General features: G+C 38.0%; 1 protein-coding gene across 2 annotated transcripts in view; it reads right to left on the minus strand.

The window, feature by feature from the left end:
- The window catches only part of CKAP5 (cytoskeleton associated protein 5), a 71508-nt gene that overhangs the window by 40187 nt on the left and 14935 nt on the right, over window positions 1-16386 (minus strand). For both annotated transcript variants that reach the window (XM_065883173.1, XM_065883174.1), the window contains exons 8-15: window positions 11906-12010; window positions 8900-8989; window positions 8630-8794; window positions 8004-8132; window positions 7060-7242; window positions 3714-3827; window positions 3314-3424; window positions 1835-1927 (exon numbers count right to left, since the gene is read on the minus strand). In XM_065883173.1, the coding sequence (XP_065739245.1) occupies window positions 1835-1927; window positions 3314-3424; window positions 3714-3827; window positions 7060-7242; window positions 8004-8132; window positions 8630-8794; window positions 8900-8989; window positions 11906-12010 (990 nt within the window). The remainder of the gene's footprint in view (window positions 1-1834; window positions 1928-3313; window positions 3425-3713; window positions 3828-7059; window positions 7243-8003; window positions 8133-8629; window positions 8795-8899; window positions 8990-11905; window positions 12011-16386) is intronic.

The following is a 16386-nucleotide window of genomic DNA, read 5'->3' on the forward strand; positions in this document are numbered from 1 at the left end:
AGAAACCGGAACTCTCCTGCACTGCTAGTGCAAAGATAAAATGGTACAGCCACTTTAGAAAACAGTTTGTCAGTTTCTCAAAAAGTTAAACACAGAGTCACCATAAGACCCAGCAATTCTACTTCTAGGTATATACATGTGTTCACACAAAAGTTTGTACATGAAAGTCCATAGTAGCATTATTCACAATAGCCCCAAAGCAGAAACAATGCAAATGCCCATCAACTTATGAATGGGAAGGGACTTCCCTGGTGGTCCAGTGGTTAAGACTCCGTGCTTCCAATGAAGGGGTCGCGGGATCCCTGGTTGGAGAACTAAGATTCCATATGCTGCGTGACACAGCCAAAGAAAAAACAAAGAACTTATGAATGGGTAAATAAAATGTTGTATATCCATACGATGGAATACTGTTTAGCAATAAAAGACTGTAGGGCTTCCCTGGTGGCGCAGTCCACCTGCTTATGCAGGGGACGTGGGTTCGTGCCCCAGTCCGGGAGGATCCCACATGCCACGGAGCGGCTGGGCCCGTGGGCCATGGCCGCTGAGCCTGCATGTCCGGAGACTGTGCTCTGCAGTGTAAGAGGCCATGGCCGTGAGAGGCCCGTGTACCGCAAAAAAAAAAAAACTGTAGAGTTGATATACGCTACAGTATGGATGAACCTTGAAAACATTATGCTAAGTAAAAGCCAGACACAAAAGGCCACATCATTCTATTTACATGAAATGTCCAGGAGAAGTGATCCATAGAGAGAGAAAGTAGATTAATTGTTGCCAGGGACTGGGGGTGGGGACTTGGGGAGGAATAGAGAGTGACTACTGATGGGTATGGGGCTTCTTTTTGGGGTGATGAAAATACTCTAAAATTAAATAGTGGTAGGGGTTGCTAATTATGTGTATAGACTAAAAACAGCTGCACTGTACCGTTTAAAACAATTTTATACCTCAGGAAAGCTGTTATAAAGGAAAAAAAGATATAAAATTATCTCTTGTTATGGATCTAATACAAAGAAGGGTATTAGCTCAAATCAGGTGTGCTTCTTTCACCTATCTGAGAAGCTACGTAAGGGGAGTTTTAAAAGTGGTGGTGTGAGGGGAAGAAGGCAGTATCAGAACCTTCTGGCACGGGAAACCTTTGTGGAGCTGGATGGTTTGGATGAGGTTATAACGCGGTGCTAAGGGAACAGTGAGCAAGGAAGCTAAGGTCCTAAACAGAGAATAAGAGGTGGCAAAACAGAAGTAAAGAAGAGACTAGCAGGAAGCCAAAAATAAACCTGATACATTTCAAACTTTTGTTTCCCATCAGCTCTATGTATGTCTAGAGGAGGAGAAGAAAACACTTTTCTCATTTTCCTTCATGTATTACTTTCCTATACCTCCCTTTACACCTACTTTTTAACTAAGTAACGGTACTGCTCAATTTCATCTCTATTATCAGTTAATGAGTTAAACCGATTATGTGGTAAGTTCTTATTGGCAATTTAAAGACTACATTTATTTTTTATGCAAAGAAATAAGAAAGCTATCTCATTGTTCATCCCTCCCTATATTCGAGGGCTTCCAGGTCTAAATAATGAGAAAAATGCATACATATGAATTAACAAACAATAAGTATTTGTATATATATAAACTCCTAAATGCACAAAGTTAGAGTTATGTGTTTAATCAAAATGCACACATTCCATTGTTCATTTAAAATTACATGACACATTGGCTGAGTGATTTTAAAAAAAAGAGCAAGCTAAAAATTACCAAACTATACCTCTCTAATACACCATAGGATGATGTAATGAAAATTACTTCAATAAAAGACATTAAATCTCTAATTTAAATATACCTGAAAATTAGTTTCTTTCCATCCAGGTTTCTTGGCCAGCATCCTCACTAATGCCTGGCATGGCATTTCAGTTCGGTCCATTAGTTCAACAGCCTTGAAGTAAAACAAGATAGTAGGAGAGTTAAGGGATTAATGATTAGTTCCAAGGGAACAGTATATACTAAATCAATTACGTGTTTACCTTTGAAGGAGTGAGGGGAACAGAAATGAGGAGGGTCACAGAGAGAGCTTGTTTACTTTCTGTTATAATACTTCGTTTCTTAAGTTGGATGTTTGGTACATGGTTGTTATAGTGATGCCACTGAAACTCTTTTTTTCACATTTCAGGAATTCATAAATAATTTGCCCCAAAGAAAGTAACAGTAACAGTTTTAATTTGCCCAGTGTATGGCTGAAATTGCTTATACATATTTTGACTTATTTGATTTTCCTAAAAACATAGCAAAGTAGAGTAGGTTAGAAGCATTTAAGTACAGGTTTCAAAGAAGCACACATCAGGGCTAAGCTTGAGTGGCGGATGCAGGACTGGAAGCCAGGATTCCTGGCTCAAGTCGCAGCATTCTTGCAGTTTCTCTGCACCCCTCCTCATTAGAATCAAAGAGTGTGTGCCAAAATAAACCACCAAGCTCCTGTCCAAGCTTTTTTTTTAAAGAAGCTTCTCATACCAAGTGATAATGTCTATTCTTCTGAGAATCATGACAACAAAGAGGGAAACATAAAATGGATGAGGGGTGGTTTACGTGAGGAGACCTGTTTGCCTAGTAAGTTTAATACCATAATATTAAAATTCAGGGACTTCCCTGGTGGCACAGTGGTTAAGAGTCTGCCTGCCAATGCAGGGGACATGGGTTCAATCCCTGGTCTGGGAAGATCCCTGGTCTGCCACGGAACAACTAAGCCCGTGCGTCCCAACTACTGATGCCTGCGCGCCCTAGAGCCCACATGCCACAACTACTAAAGCCTGCACACTCCAGGGCCTGCATGCTGCAGCTACTGAACCCACGTGCTTCAACTACTGAAGCCCGTGTGCCTAGAGCCCATGCTCTGCAACAAGAGAAGCCACTGCAATGAGAAGCCCGCGCACCTCAATGAAGAGTAGCCCCCGCTCACCACAACTAGAGAAAGCCTGAGCGCAGCAACAAAGACCCAACATAGCCAAAAAAAAAAAAAAAAAAAAAAAATTTAATTAAAAATAAAATAAAATTCATGTAAGCCTTATAATTCAGAATAAACCTAATTTTCTTGAGTATGCATCACTTAGGTTATGAGCTGATAGAAGCCACAGAAAGCAGATGTTGAAAGATAAATACTAAACAGCTAAAAAGCAAATAAAAACCCCACCTCATTTTTAGTTAACACCCTGTAGACATGTTCACTGGTTATAAAATACAGCAATTAGGACTAGTCCTTCATTTATCAATTCACCACTTCTGTATGATGTAATTTTCTTTCACATTCAACTCATCCCTGTGCACCCACCTTTTGGAACTCTTCCATACAGGCCAGCCTTTCCTTCCAGTTACTGCTGTCTAGAAGCTGTATACAGGTAGCAGGAAGGACAGCTGAAGCTTTTTCTTCACATACTTCTATCTGTAAGATACAAAACATTAACATTAATAATTGCTTAAGGGAACAGATGGCAAGAATGTAAGAATACCCCAGCCAGAACTACAAGAACACTCCCATACGTGTGTTTTAGTATCTGAGGATTCTATTATACTACTGTAAAGGGAAAGTTTGTCCAAGGCACAGTTTCAATAAACTAAAAAGACATCCATTAACTATACGTTACAGAACTCAGAAAAGAAAGAACCTGAACCTCCTCATAGGCAATGACTTTCTGTGGTTTTGAGTTTGAGGCATACTGTATAATACTGACCGAGAGCTCAGGCTCCACTATTTCTTTAGTCTCCAACCCTTTCTTGTTCTTGGTTCCAGTGCTCCCTGCGCCTCCTAGTGCAGCTGGTTTCCCCTTCTTCGGTGGCCCGCCAGGCTAAAAGCAAACAGAAAAATATTAAACCACTTAAGGATTTAGAATAGTGATTCTTAGACATTTTGGGGTTAGAGATTCCTCAAAATTTTGATTAAAATGAGGGATCACTCAACCAACAGCGACAACAAAAAGACCCATATTTTTTGTGCCCACAGAATTTAGCAATTTCAAGGGCAGACAGACCTCCTGAAGATCATTCATGGGGAATCTGTAGAAGCTGTGTATTAAGAACCTCTAGGGCTTCCCTGGTGGCGCAGTGGTTAAGAATCCGCCTGCCAATGCAGGGGACATGGGTTCGAGCCCTGGTCCGGGAAGATCCCACATGCCGCGGAACAACTAAGCCTGTGTATCACAACTACTGAAGCCCACATGCCTAGAGCCCATGCTCCACTACAAGAGAAACCACCGCAATGAGAAGCCCAAGCACCACAACGAAGACAACAGCAACTAGAGAAAAGTCCACGAGCAGCAACGAAGACCAAACACAGCCAAAAATAAATTAAAAAAAAAAAAGAACCTCTAATTCAAAATGAGCTAATGAGATAAATGAAATAAAAACGATGAACTCGATTTATGCTACATTTACAGATTAATTTGAGAATTAATGTTTGATGCCTTTAAATGCCTCTAGATCCTTCCTACACTAGTAAAGGGCAGTTTCTGAGTTATAACATTTACTCACTATTTAACCACAAAGTACTCACTATTTAACCACAAAGTTACTCCAAGTAACATGAGAATATGTTATTACTCACTGTAGAACTATCTAATCTGTGAAGGAAAAGAGGTGTTATGCCAATTTCAGTGAGTGTTCTAGTTATGTTGAAGATGGCCATCTCACTGAATATATTTTATTGTTTTATTAGTTTTCCAGTTGACTTGCTTGGGTTTTCCAAGAATATGATCATATAATCTATAAAAATGATATACTTAATCATATCAAAGTATCCATCCATTTCTATATGGTTAAGAATTTTTATCAAGAAGACATGCTGAAATTTATTATATTCCTTTTCAGTGTCTGAAATTGGACTTCTTTTGATCTATAAATTCAGTAATTTTTCTAATATCAAACTATCCTTGCAATCCTGGAATAAACTTCAGTTGCTCATACTTTCTATTGTACCCACTGGATTCTATCTGCTAATATTCTATTTAAATATCTTGATTTAAATTTATGTCACCCCCAGTTTTGAAAGGTCACAAGAAAATAGCCGTTTATCATAAGGTATACAGCGAAGGGCAGTAACATTAATATGGCAACACACATCACTGTCCACATCATTCCTTCTACCTATTTTGGATATTTGTTAAGCAATGCCCAAACCTAAAAAGAAAAGATAAAATGACAGAGGACCAATTTAGTCTTGAACATCCGGAGCTGTTCTGAAAGCACTGTTATCTTGAACATATTCTGAGCTTTTAAGGTGGGGTTAGCAAAGCTAAGATGCTGGTTTTTAATCCAATGGAAACCTCTAACACTTGCCAGTTCACATTAGCACTATGATTTTATTGGTTCATAATAACTACCCCATGAAGAGAGATTTAATTGTTTTCTCACTGTAAAAATAGAAAATTTTATACTCTTTGATTTACTAGAACACCTCTTCTGGATCCTTTCTTGTATATAATAGTACTCTGTTTTATTAATTGAGAGGCAACTCAATTAATAAATCTCCTACTTTTTTTTTAAAACATAGACATACATGTTTATTGGCTTAGTAGGTTTATTAGATGATACTGTCCTACTGATTTTTTCAAAAGAACAAAAGCAGGTTCTTCCCCACCCCACCCACAGCTTATTCTTGGGGGAAGGAAAAGAATCCTTATAAGAGAAAGCCAGCTAGCATAGAAAGGTTCAGCAAGATAAGAAAAGGTCTTAAGGTGCTGCGCCCAGGTCACTGTCCAGAGAGGCAGGAGCTGGTGAGAAAGGAGAAAATAGCTGCCAACTCCCTGTACTGGAGTACTGAAGAGACAGCATAACATGAAAGTACACAGACTCTGTAGCTAGATACCTGGGTTCAAATCCCAGTTCTGCAACTCTGGTCATTCAACAAATATATGCAGAGTTCCTGCTATATGCCAGAGCCTCTCCTATGCACAAGTGGTCAAGCAGTGACAAGATCTCTATCCTTTAAAGTTTACAATACAGTGTGGGGAGACAGAATAAACAAACAAGTGAATTGTAAGAGCATGTGCAGGACATGTAACTTTGCTGAGCCCTAGTTTCCTTTTCTGTTAAAACAGGGATCACAAAATGCTTATCTCAAGGATTGTTATGATGATTAAATAAGATTATGTAGGTAAAATGCTTCACAAAGTAAAGCTCACTAAATATCAGTTCTCTTCTCCTAACTCCAGGCTGGGGCTCAGGGTGGAAAAGAGAATCAAACTTCTTGCATTTTCAGCAGATAACTTCATGCTTAAGAGAATCCAGTCCAAGAAAAGTGTTCACTGTAAGAATGCCATATTTGCCCTTGGTCATTTCCCCCTCTTCTACACTAGAAAGTGAGACCCTGATGGAATGGAGACTCGGTGCTGCAACTGCAGAGCATTATTAGCAAAATGACCTTATGTTAAGTTAGAAAATGAACTTACGTTATTAATGTTATGTACCTTGCCATACTATTTCATTATTATTTTTAATAAATTTATTTTATTTTATTTATTTTTGGCTGCATTGGGTCTGTTGCTGCACGTGGGCTTTCTCTAGTTGCAGCAGGCAGGGGCTACTCTTTGCTGTGGTGTGCAGGCTTCTCTTGTTGCAGAGCACAGGCTCTAGGTGCGCAGGCTTCAGTAGTTGTGGCACGTGGGCTCAGTAGTTATGGCTCGCAGGCTCAGCAGTTGTAGCACACGGGCTTAGTTGCTCTGTGGCATGTGGGATCTTCCCAGACTAGGAATCGAACTCGTGTCCCCTGCATTGGCAGGTGGATTCTTAACCACTGCGCCACCAGGGAAGTCCCTATTTCATTATTTAATGATACTTTCTGATGCCTTAAAATGTACTCCTGTATCTTCATTACCATTTTTATCTCTATATAGGTTTCAAATAACCAAATGTACTATTGGAATATGCTGTCTTCATTAAAAGATGCTCTGCTGTATTTTGAATGTTGTAATGAGTTCATCTCTTAAATGAAATCATACTGAAGAACAACCCTGAACCTGAGATTCAGACCCTACCTTACTAAATTCTAATTTTTAAACCATATTTTCCAAGTCATCTATTAACCTTAGTAGCAGGTGCCTTTTTTAAGGGTCCTGGTTTGGGTGCTGAAATGTCCTTTGTGTCCTTATCTCCTGTAGCCCCCGAAGCAGCAGCTCTTCCCGGCACAGGCTTGAACTCCTTCTTGTCAGCTGCAAGTCCAGCTTTCTTACCATGTATGAGCTCTACTTTTTCTGAACATTCTTTGATCTGGAGAATGAAATTGAGATAGACGTCACTGAGCCTAACTTTGAAACACAATCATTACATTACTTAATAAGTCACTTCTGAACCACAACTACATGAGAATTCAGAGAGAAAAGTTTCCTTTTCAACAAAGATAAATTATCCATATTTTCTTGGCAGTAGATATACATTAATAACGTCTTATATTATATTTCTATGCAAATGAGAATTTACTAAACTTACAATAACCACATTTTTGTAGAAAATGAACTTACGTTTACCGGGGGGGAAGGGGGGAGGGATAGATAGGGAGATTAGGATTGACATATACACACTACTATATATAAAATAGATAACTAATAAGGACCTACTGTATAGCACAGGGAACTCTACTCAATAATCTGTAATGACCTATATGGAAAAAGAATCTAAAAAAGAATGGATATATGTATAACTGATTCACTTTGCTGTACAGCAGAAACTCACACAACACTGTAAATCAACTATACTCCAATGAAAATTAAAAATAAACAATAACCATATTTTTGATGGAAGACATTCATATTTAGAAAGGCAATTTTCCAGATATTAGAAATGAAATTAACTCAAAACATCATTTTTACCTCCTCTACAGATTGTTCACTCAATTTTATTTTATTTTTTATAATTTGAAAGATATTTCTACTAATCAAGAAATTCTGATCAAAAGGATACCAGTAAACAAACCCATATTGCACAGAGACAGGACCGCTATCCAATTTCATTACAACCCATTACTAACCTACCTTATCAAGCTTGAGTTTGTCGACATCAGCTAAGAATGGGTTTACTGCTTTCTCACCAACCACCTTCAAAGCAGTACCCAGTGCTTCAAATGCAGCATCTCTGACTTCAGGAGCAGAATCATTGATGTGCTGTAGTCCGGAAGTAAGCAAGATGATCTTGATACAAGGTTCTTTAGGTATTAGTGATTATTCAGACTGATGGTTGTTAGATAAAGAATTTGCTTTTTACAATTCACAGAATCTAAGCTTAGCTTTCTATTTGCCAATTAAGTTACCCTTCCTCTTACCCTCTATCTAAAATGCTTCATACTCAAATGATCTTTAAATACTCTAAACTGGATGCCTGTGCTTGACCAGATCCAGCTGAATATCAGTTTATGGGCCAAATGAGAAATAAAAGTTTTAGTAGTTAGTGAAATTATAAAGCTAATTTGTGCTTTTCTTCAAGAACAGGAACATAAATAATACAAGAATTTGGATTCAATTTTCAAAGCTACAGAGGGTCTCTCCTCAAAAGACAATAATCTACAGTCTTAAAGTCAAGTAGTCACTGTACACAATCAGTAGAAAAAACAAAATCTTGCCTAGGTATAAAATATTTCCTCAATTTCAAAGAGAGTCTATACCTTAAGTAGAGCAGCACAAAAGGGCTTTAGTAAGCTCTTTGGCAGGGTAGAAGCAGTGCAGTGGCGGAAGCTTCTTGCAATAAAAAGAGATGTCTGCTGCTTGATGGTTGGATTTTTATTATCCATTACTGCTAAAACATCCTCACTGATGTTCTGTAGTGTGGTCTTTAGAAAGAAAATGTGGTCAATAAACTTTTCTCAAATGTAAAGAACAATCAAAATATTACATTGACAAACTTTACTTTAGACAAAACCACAAACTCAACTTACAGTAAGAAAGATTGCATCAATTGCCTCCTGCAGGGCTTGTACCACTTGAGGCTTCTTCTCTTTGAATTTCTCCAAAATGGTTGGTACAACCTTTAAAAGTGAATAGTTGGAATGTATTCGGCAAAAAAAAAAAAAAAAAAGGAATGATGTACTGATATATGCTACAACATGGATGAACTTTGAAAACATTATGCTAAGTGAAAGATGCCAGTCACAAAGGACCACACGTGTATTATTCCATTTGTACAAAACTTCAAATCCACAGAAGCAGAAAAGTATATCAGTTGTTGCCAGGGTCTGGGGGAGGGGAGAATGGGGAGTGACTGCTAATGGATATAGGATTTCTTTTCGGGGTGGTGAAAATGTTCTGGAATTAGATAGTAGTGATGGTAACACACCCTTATGAATATACTAAAACCACTGAATTACATACTTTAAGACGGTGAATTTTATAGTATGTAAGTTATATCTCAATAAAACTTATTAAAACAATGTTTGACTCTACCAAAATAAACAAAAAAAGTAAACATCTAAGTTGGATTAAGAAGTCATTTCCTTTCTTGAAGGGCATAAGAATCTTATGCTGGAACAATCTTATGCCTATACCACCACAGCAATGTTTCTCAACTTTTTTTTTGCATCTGTACCTTATATGCAACCTTACAATCATTTTTATCAGTAACAACTCTTAGTGGACAAAATGATTCTCAACTAGGTGGATTTAGGGTAGGGGAACAGGTATAGTATACAATTCTTCCTCCCCACCCAAGATTCTGATAGCCCTCACTTGGACTGAGATGTCTTCTGCCTCTTCACTACACTAAAGAAAAAAGAAACAGTACCAGAAGTTATAGTTGTTTTTTTTTTTTGCAGTACACGGGCCTCTCACTGTTGGGGCCTCTCCCGTTGTGGAGCACAGGCTCCGGACGCACAGGCTCAGTGCCCATGGCTCACGGGCCCAGCCGCTCCACGGCATGTGGGATCTTCCCGGACTGGGGCATGTACCCGTGTCCCCTGCATCGGCAGGTGGACTCTCAACCACTGTGCCACCAGGAAAGCCCAGCAATTTCGATCAGAACTGTGTCTTCTTACTCAAGTACTAAGTTTAGATCAGTAAAGTTAGAATTTTTATAATGTTTATTTTATCTTATAAACTATCACTAATTCATTAAATATTTATTGAATATCAAGTATATGTATTGAGTATATGTAGCCAGGCACTGTGCTGGCAGGCAAATTAAAGTTGCTTTTTAAGGCCTAAAATATCTAGCAAAGCTCAATGGCACCTCCCCCAACCCAATTTTTAAAAAAAATTTCATAGAAGTGATACAGATCAGAAGGAATACAGTTTCCATGGAGAAATATAAAAGACTTTTTAATACTAAGAGTTAGTAATAAACCTGAAAATCAATATACTTTTAAAAACTGTTTGTTTTTATTGATGTAACACTGGTTCATAACATTATCTAAGATTCATGTGTACCACATTATAATTCGATTTCTGTATACACTATAGCGTGCTCACCACCAAAAGTCTAGTTTTCATCCGTCACCATACAATTGACTCCCTTTACCCATTTTGCCCCCTGCCAATCAAAAATCAAGATATTTTAATAGCTATAAAGCTAAAGTTCACTTTTATATATATTGCCAAAAAGACAGTTTATAAGTAGCTAAGGAAAATAAAGCTGAACCACACTAACATACTTGATATCAAACACTGTATATGATGTAATCTTAAGGGGAGACAAATATCCCAAACTATAAAGCACTAGAGACATTCTTTAAGCTGCACACCAAAATGTCACAAAGCCAGAATCAGAATTCAAACTAAATGGTCAGGTAATCATCTAACTATAAATTTAGTAAATTAAAATGTACTTTAAAGATTGTTTTCTAGCTTGAAAAATTATAATACAGAAGTATAAAATATTCTAAGTAACACAAAACTGACCAAAAGCTAATCAATACACTTGATACCATACACACACAGAGATATTATATAATAAGTAATGATTACTATAAAAATAATGATTATAATTTTACTCCAATTTGTGATTTACACGTTTAAGGGTTTTAAAGACCCTTATTTTTATTTCCCTGGTAACAAGCTAGTCATGATTTATTTTTATTTGGTAGTGTCTTATTTTTTTCAGTTGAGTTCTCTGAAATTATTTTTAATGCTATGAGTAAGCAAGCTCCAAATACCATAACTAAGTGAGGTTTGACGTTTGCTTCAATATAAAACTGACACATGACTACAGACTATTAGGAGACTCTCAAAGTCAATCCAGGGAATCAAATGATCAGTGGCTAGCAAGTTAAACCCTAAAGTTCACTACGGTCAATATTCAGGATGCTGAGCCATTTTAAGTAATACAGATGAGATCTAGAGGCCAACTGACAGATGCCAGAATTAAAGAAAACATCGCAATTTGTTAAAACTGTTAGCAAACTTGATTGCTTCCAAATTTATGTTCAATGAATGTCTCTAGACAGAGTTTCTTATAATAAACTGATATATCACCAACAGTGTAACCTATATAAAATGTCTCAAGTATACAAGTAAACTACTTTTTTAAATAGAAAAACACCATAAAATACATTTTATATATTAAACTCACTTCCGGTTTTATATTGCCTTTCCTGCTCTCATTTTTACTCTGTTCTGGTTATCACAAGTTATACTTCATACTGTTTTACTGTATATATTTTAAGAGCAAAGCAAGATATAAGTAAATAGGTAATAGGCAAATCAATTGAACTAAGTACTTTAGGTCAAGTGCCTGATTTTCTACATAAAGCTAGTGAATTTAGTTACAACTGACATTTTTATTGATATGTTGTAAGGAGTTATGCTCAGTATTAACAAAACTTAGTGAGAAATTTACTTTCCCCATATATATAAAGATCTGTGCCAAAAAGCTGTTTTAAAGCATAAAGCAAACTAGCCTGCCATTCTTGATAACATTGTTGATTTGTATCAAAAAAAGGAGTGTTACTTACGTGTCCTGCATATTGTCCGAATTTCTTCCTTAGCCCAACAGCCAGGCCAGTAAGACATTTTGCTGCCAGAGCCACCAACATGACATTGGTGTCCTTTCCAACAACCTACAAAGGGTGGAAAGAAAGGAAAACAAAAGAGTCACAGCCCCATAGAAGGGAACTGAAAATTTATTCTTAAAAGAACTGTGAAAGCTATTATGTAATGAATAGCCAACTTTGTTTCCTACAAAAGAGGAAAGATTCTTCCTTGACAATATCAAATTTGGGAGCTTCCCTTCATTATGTTTAGTCTCCTATCTTAAAGTTCTACCGGTAAAATATACATAAAACTAGGTCAAATCGCTAACTCTCCATTTCTGGTAGTATGGGCTGTCAGCATTGCACAACTGTACAGGAGGTGACTCTGATAATGGCAGAGAAGCTGGAGGCCTGCTGACTTTGCTTTGGGGCAGGGAAAGCCAAAAGACGGTGTATCTCCAAAAGACACCACAGAGTAGCAGCTCTAAAATTTATATCCAAGAAACACCAGTAGAAACTGTTGTAGGTACCTTCAAGAAGCTGATGGGATGTAAACTATTATATATAGGATGGATAAATAACAAGGTCCTACTGTATAGCACAGGGAACTATACTATATTCAATATCCTGTGATAAACCATAATGGAAAAGAATATTAAAAAAAAGAATGTCTATATGTGTATAACTGAGTCACTTTGCTGTACAGCAGAGATTGGCACAGCACTGTAAATCAACTATACTTCAATAAAAATATTAAATAAAAAAAAAAAGAAGCTGATGTGGACTCTAAATTGCAAATGCCATTGCAACCATTCCTCTGAGGGAGCTTCTGGCCTTGCAGCTGCCATTTTAGTTATGTAGTGATCATCAGACTTGTATTCAGAGTCTCTCAGCAGAGTCTCCTCCAGCAATGTTTATACTACCACCCTCCGATAGCATACCCTACAAGGCCAAGAACTTATCAAAAGTCATAGGTAGTAGCTGCATTTGTGTCAATCTAGCAAGACAGTGACTATGCCTCAGTTCCTTCCTAATAAGATTTTACTTTGGTATACTGCTCAAGTTAGCTGGTGTTAAAAAGCTGCTTTACTTTTAAGCGCTCCCAAACCCTTGTTTTTTCACTCTTTTCCCAGGTAGAAGTAATGCTTCCATTCTATTTTGGACTTTATCCCTAAGATCTGGTATTTCATAAGCAGAACAATTCATTCCAGATTCCCTGAATTAAAGAACCCCTAATGCATAGCATTCAACGAAGTTCTATTTGGCACCTACATATATTCCCTAAGTGCTGAGGAGTAAGGGTTAAAAGACTAACATTTATTAAAAACAACTTAAAAAACTAAGAACAGAACTACCATATGACCCAGCAATCCCATTACTGGGTATATACCCAAAGAAAACCATAATTCAAAAAGACACATGCACCCCAATGTTCACAGCAGCACTAATTACAATAGCCAGGACATGGAAGCAACCTAAATGTCCATCAGCAGAGGAATGGATAAAGAAAATGTGGTGTATATATATATATATATATATACACACACATACATACATACATACACACACACACACACACACACACACACACACACACACACAATGGAATATTACTCAGCCATAAAAAGGAACAAAATTGAATCATTTGTTGAGACATGGATGGACACAGAGAGAGTCATACAGAGTAAAGTAAGCCAGAAAGAGAAAAACAAATATTGTATATTAACGCATACATGTGGAATCTAGAAAAATGGTACAGATGATCTTATCTGCAAAGCAGAAATAGGGACACAGATGTAGAAAACAAATGTATGGATACCAAGGGGGAAGGTGGGGTGGGGTGGGAGGAACTGGGAGATTGGGATTGACACATATACACTATTGATACTATGTATAAAATAGATAACTAATGAGAATATACTGTATAGCACAGGAAACTCTACTTAATGCACTGCAGTGAACTAAATGGGAAAGAAATCCAAAAAAGAGGGGATATATGTATATGTATAGCTGATTCATTTTGCTGTACAGTAGAAACTAACACAACATTGTAAGGCAACTATACCCCAATAAAAATTTTAAAACATTAGATGCCATAATTTTATAGGTGCTTTATAATCCTTATTTTAATTTTCACTCAAACCCTATAAAGCAGGTACTATTACTATCTCAATTTTGTGGATTTCAAAAATTAAATAGAGGACTTCCCTGGTGACGCAGTGGTTAAGAATCCGCCTGCCAATGCAGGGGACACGAGTTTAAGCCCTGGTCCAGGAAGATCCCACATGCCGCGGAGCAACTAAGCCCGTGGGCCACACCTACTGAGCCTGTGCGCCACAACTACTGAAACCTACGTGCCTAAAGCCTGTGCTCCATAACAAGAGAAGCCACCGCACTGAGAAGGCTGCACTGCAACGAACAGTAGCCCCACCTCGCTGCGACTAGAGAAAGCCTGCGTGCAGCAACGAAGACCCAACAAAGGCAAAAATAAATAAATTTATTTAAAAAAAATAAATAGAGATTAACATGCTCAAGGTCACAGAGCTAGCAAATGGCAGTGCTGTGATTCAAACCTAGGTCTGCTTTGACTCCAAAGCTTTTGCTCTCTTTACTAAAGCATATTCTCCCTGTAAACTCATGGCAAATTCATTTTCCTTATGAGAAAATGAGATCAGGGTCCTAATAAACATTTTGTTAAATCTGTAATTACTATAAATCTATGGAGTAAAAATTCTATTCAGTTTTGTATTGAACACATTATTGGTATTTGTAAACTTCTGGATTATTTTTCCTTACCAAAGCATCTCAGGTATTATTTACATGCTAGACTTTATATTTAACGTCTAAATGTATATTCTAGGAATGGTCATCAAAAACATGCCAGGCCCCATTCCAAGAGGTGCTAGTTCAATGAATTTGTGACGGGATTTGGATATCAGTATTTTAATATAGCTCAAAAGGTGATTTTGTTATACTTCCCCAGTTAAAGGCCATCATTCAATCCCATCCTTGAGAGACTACCTCTAGGGCTTCCCTGGTGGTGCAGTGGTTGAGAGTCCGCCTGCTGATGCAGGGGACACGGGTTTGTACCCCGGTCTGGGAAGATCCCACATGCTGCGGAGCGGCTGGGCCCGTGAGCCATGGCTGCTGAGCCTGCGCGTCCGGAGCCTGTGCTCCGCAACGGGAGAGGCCACAACAGTGAGAGGCCCGCGTACCGCAAAAAAAAAAAAAGAGACTACCTCTAGAGACTTCCCTGGTGGCGCAGTGGTTAAGAATCTGCCTGCCAATATAGGGGACATGGGTTTGAGCCCTGGTCTGGGAAGATCCCACATGCCGTGGAGCAACTATGCCTGTGCACCGCAACTACTGAGCTCGTGCTCTAGAGCCCGAGAGCCACAACTACTGAGCCTGCGTGCTGCAACTACTGAAGCCCGCTAGAGCCTGTGCTCTGCGACAAGAGAAGCTACCGCAATGACAAGCCCGCGCACCGCAAGGAAGAGTAGCCCGACTACCACAACTAGAGAAAGGCTGTGCACAGCAACGATGGCCCAACGCAGCCAAAAATAAATTTAAAAATTTTTTTAAAAGAAGACGTTCTTAATTTAAAAAAAAAAGAGAGAGAGACTACCTCTAAAGTTACCATTAGCTCAATAACCAGTGGAAGGTGAATCTCAGACACTGATGATCCTAATGTAAAGTTTTGAAGAGGATCCTGTGAACCTATTATAGTTCAGGATATAATAGAAGATTGAATGAATTTATTGGTGAGCGATGAACCAGGCATCTATTACAATATCTGCATATTAACACTCACTGTCACACATCTCAGTTTGATTAAACAAGTTGTTCTTAACTGGGAAATGGGAGTGGTGGGGGGACTTCCCTGGTGGTCCAATGGTTAAGACTCCGCACTCTCAATGCAGGGGGCACGGGTTCCTAAGATCCCGCATGCCATGCCGTGTGGCCAAAACAAGCAAGCAAACAAACAAAAAACAAAACGGGAGTGGGGAATATGGAAAAGTGTTTATTTTAAGAAAAACAGTGTATGTGGGAGGACTCTATTCCAGCATTGAGGAAAAACTCAGCAACTCTGTTCTAGAGCTGGGAATGAAAGCTTTAGCTCACAATGTTAACTTAACCTAAATAATGGGAAATATTCTATAATTAAAAGTGCTGTCACTTCTCCTATAAATCTAGGCCTACAATGTGATTTTAAGTAATAATTAGTATTTAACTTTAACTAGTAGTGTAAGCCACTAAACAGTAATCAAAACAAAAACACTGTTGACCAAACAAACAAACCAAAAACCCATCATGATTGTGTTTAGAAAACTATAATGAATACAAGAAAAAGAAAGACCAAGAAAGACCAAGTGAAAAAGTGTTAATAACACAGAGAAAGTCAATGGAGATTATATAATAAAACACCTTGAAAACCCACATCTTAAAGATGAAAAAATATA

Source organism: Phocoena phocoena, chromosome 8 (genome assembly GCF_963924675.1).
Source record: "Phocoena phocoena chromosome 8, mPhoPho1.1, whole genome shotgun sequence".
Taxonomy (NCBI): domain Eukaryota; kingdom Metazoa; phylum Chordata; class Mammalia; order Artiodactyla; family Phocoenidae; genus Phocoena; species Phocoena phocoena.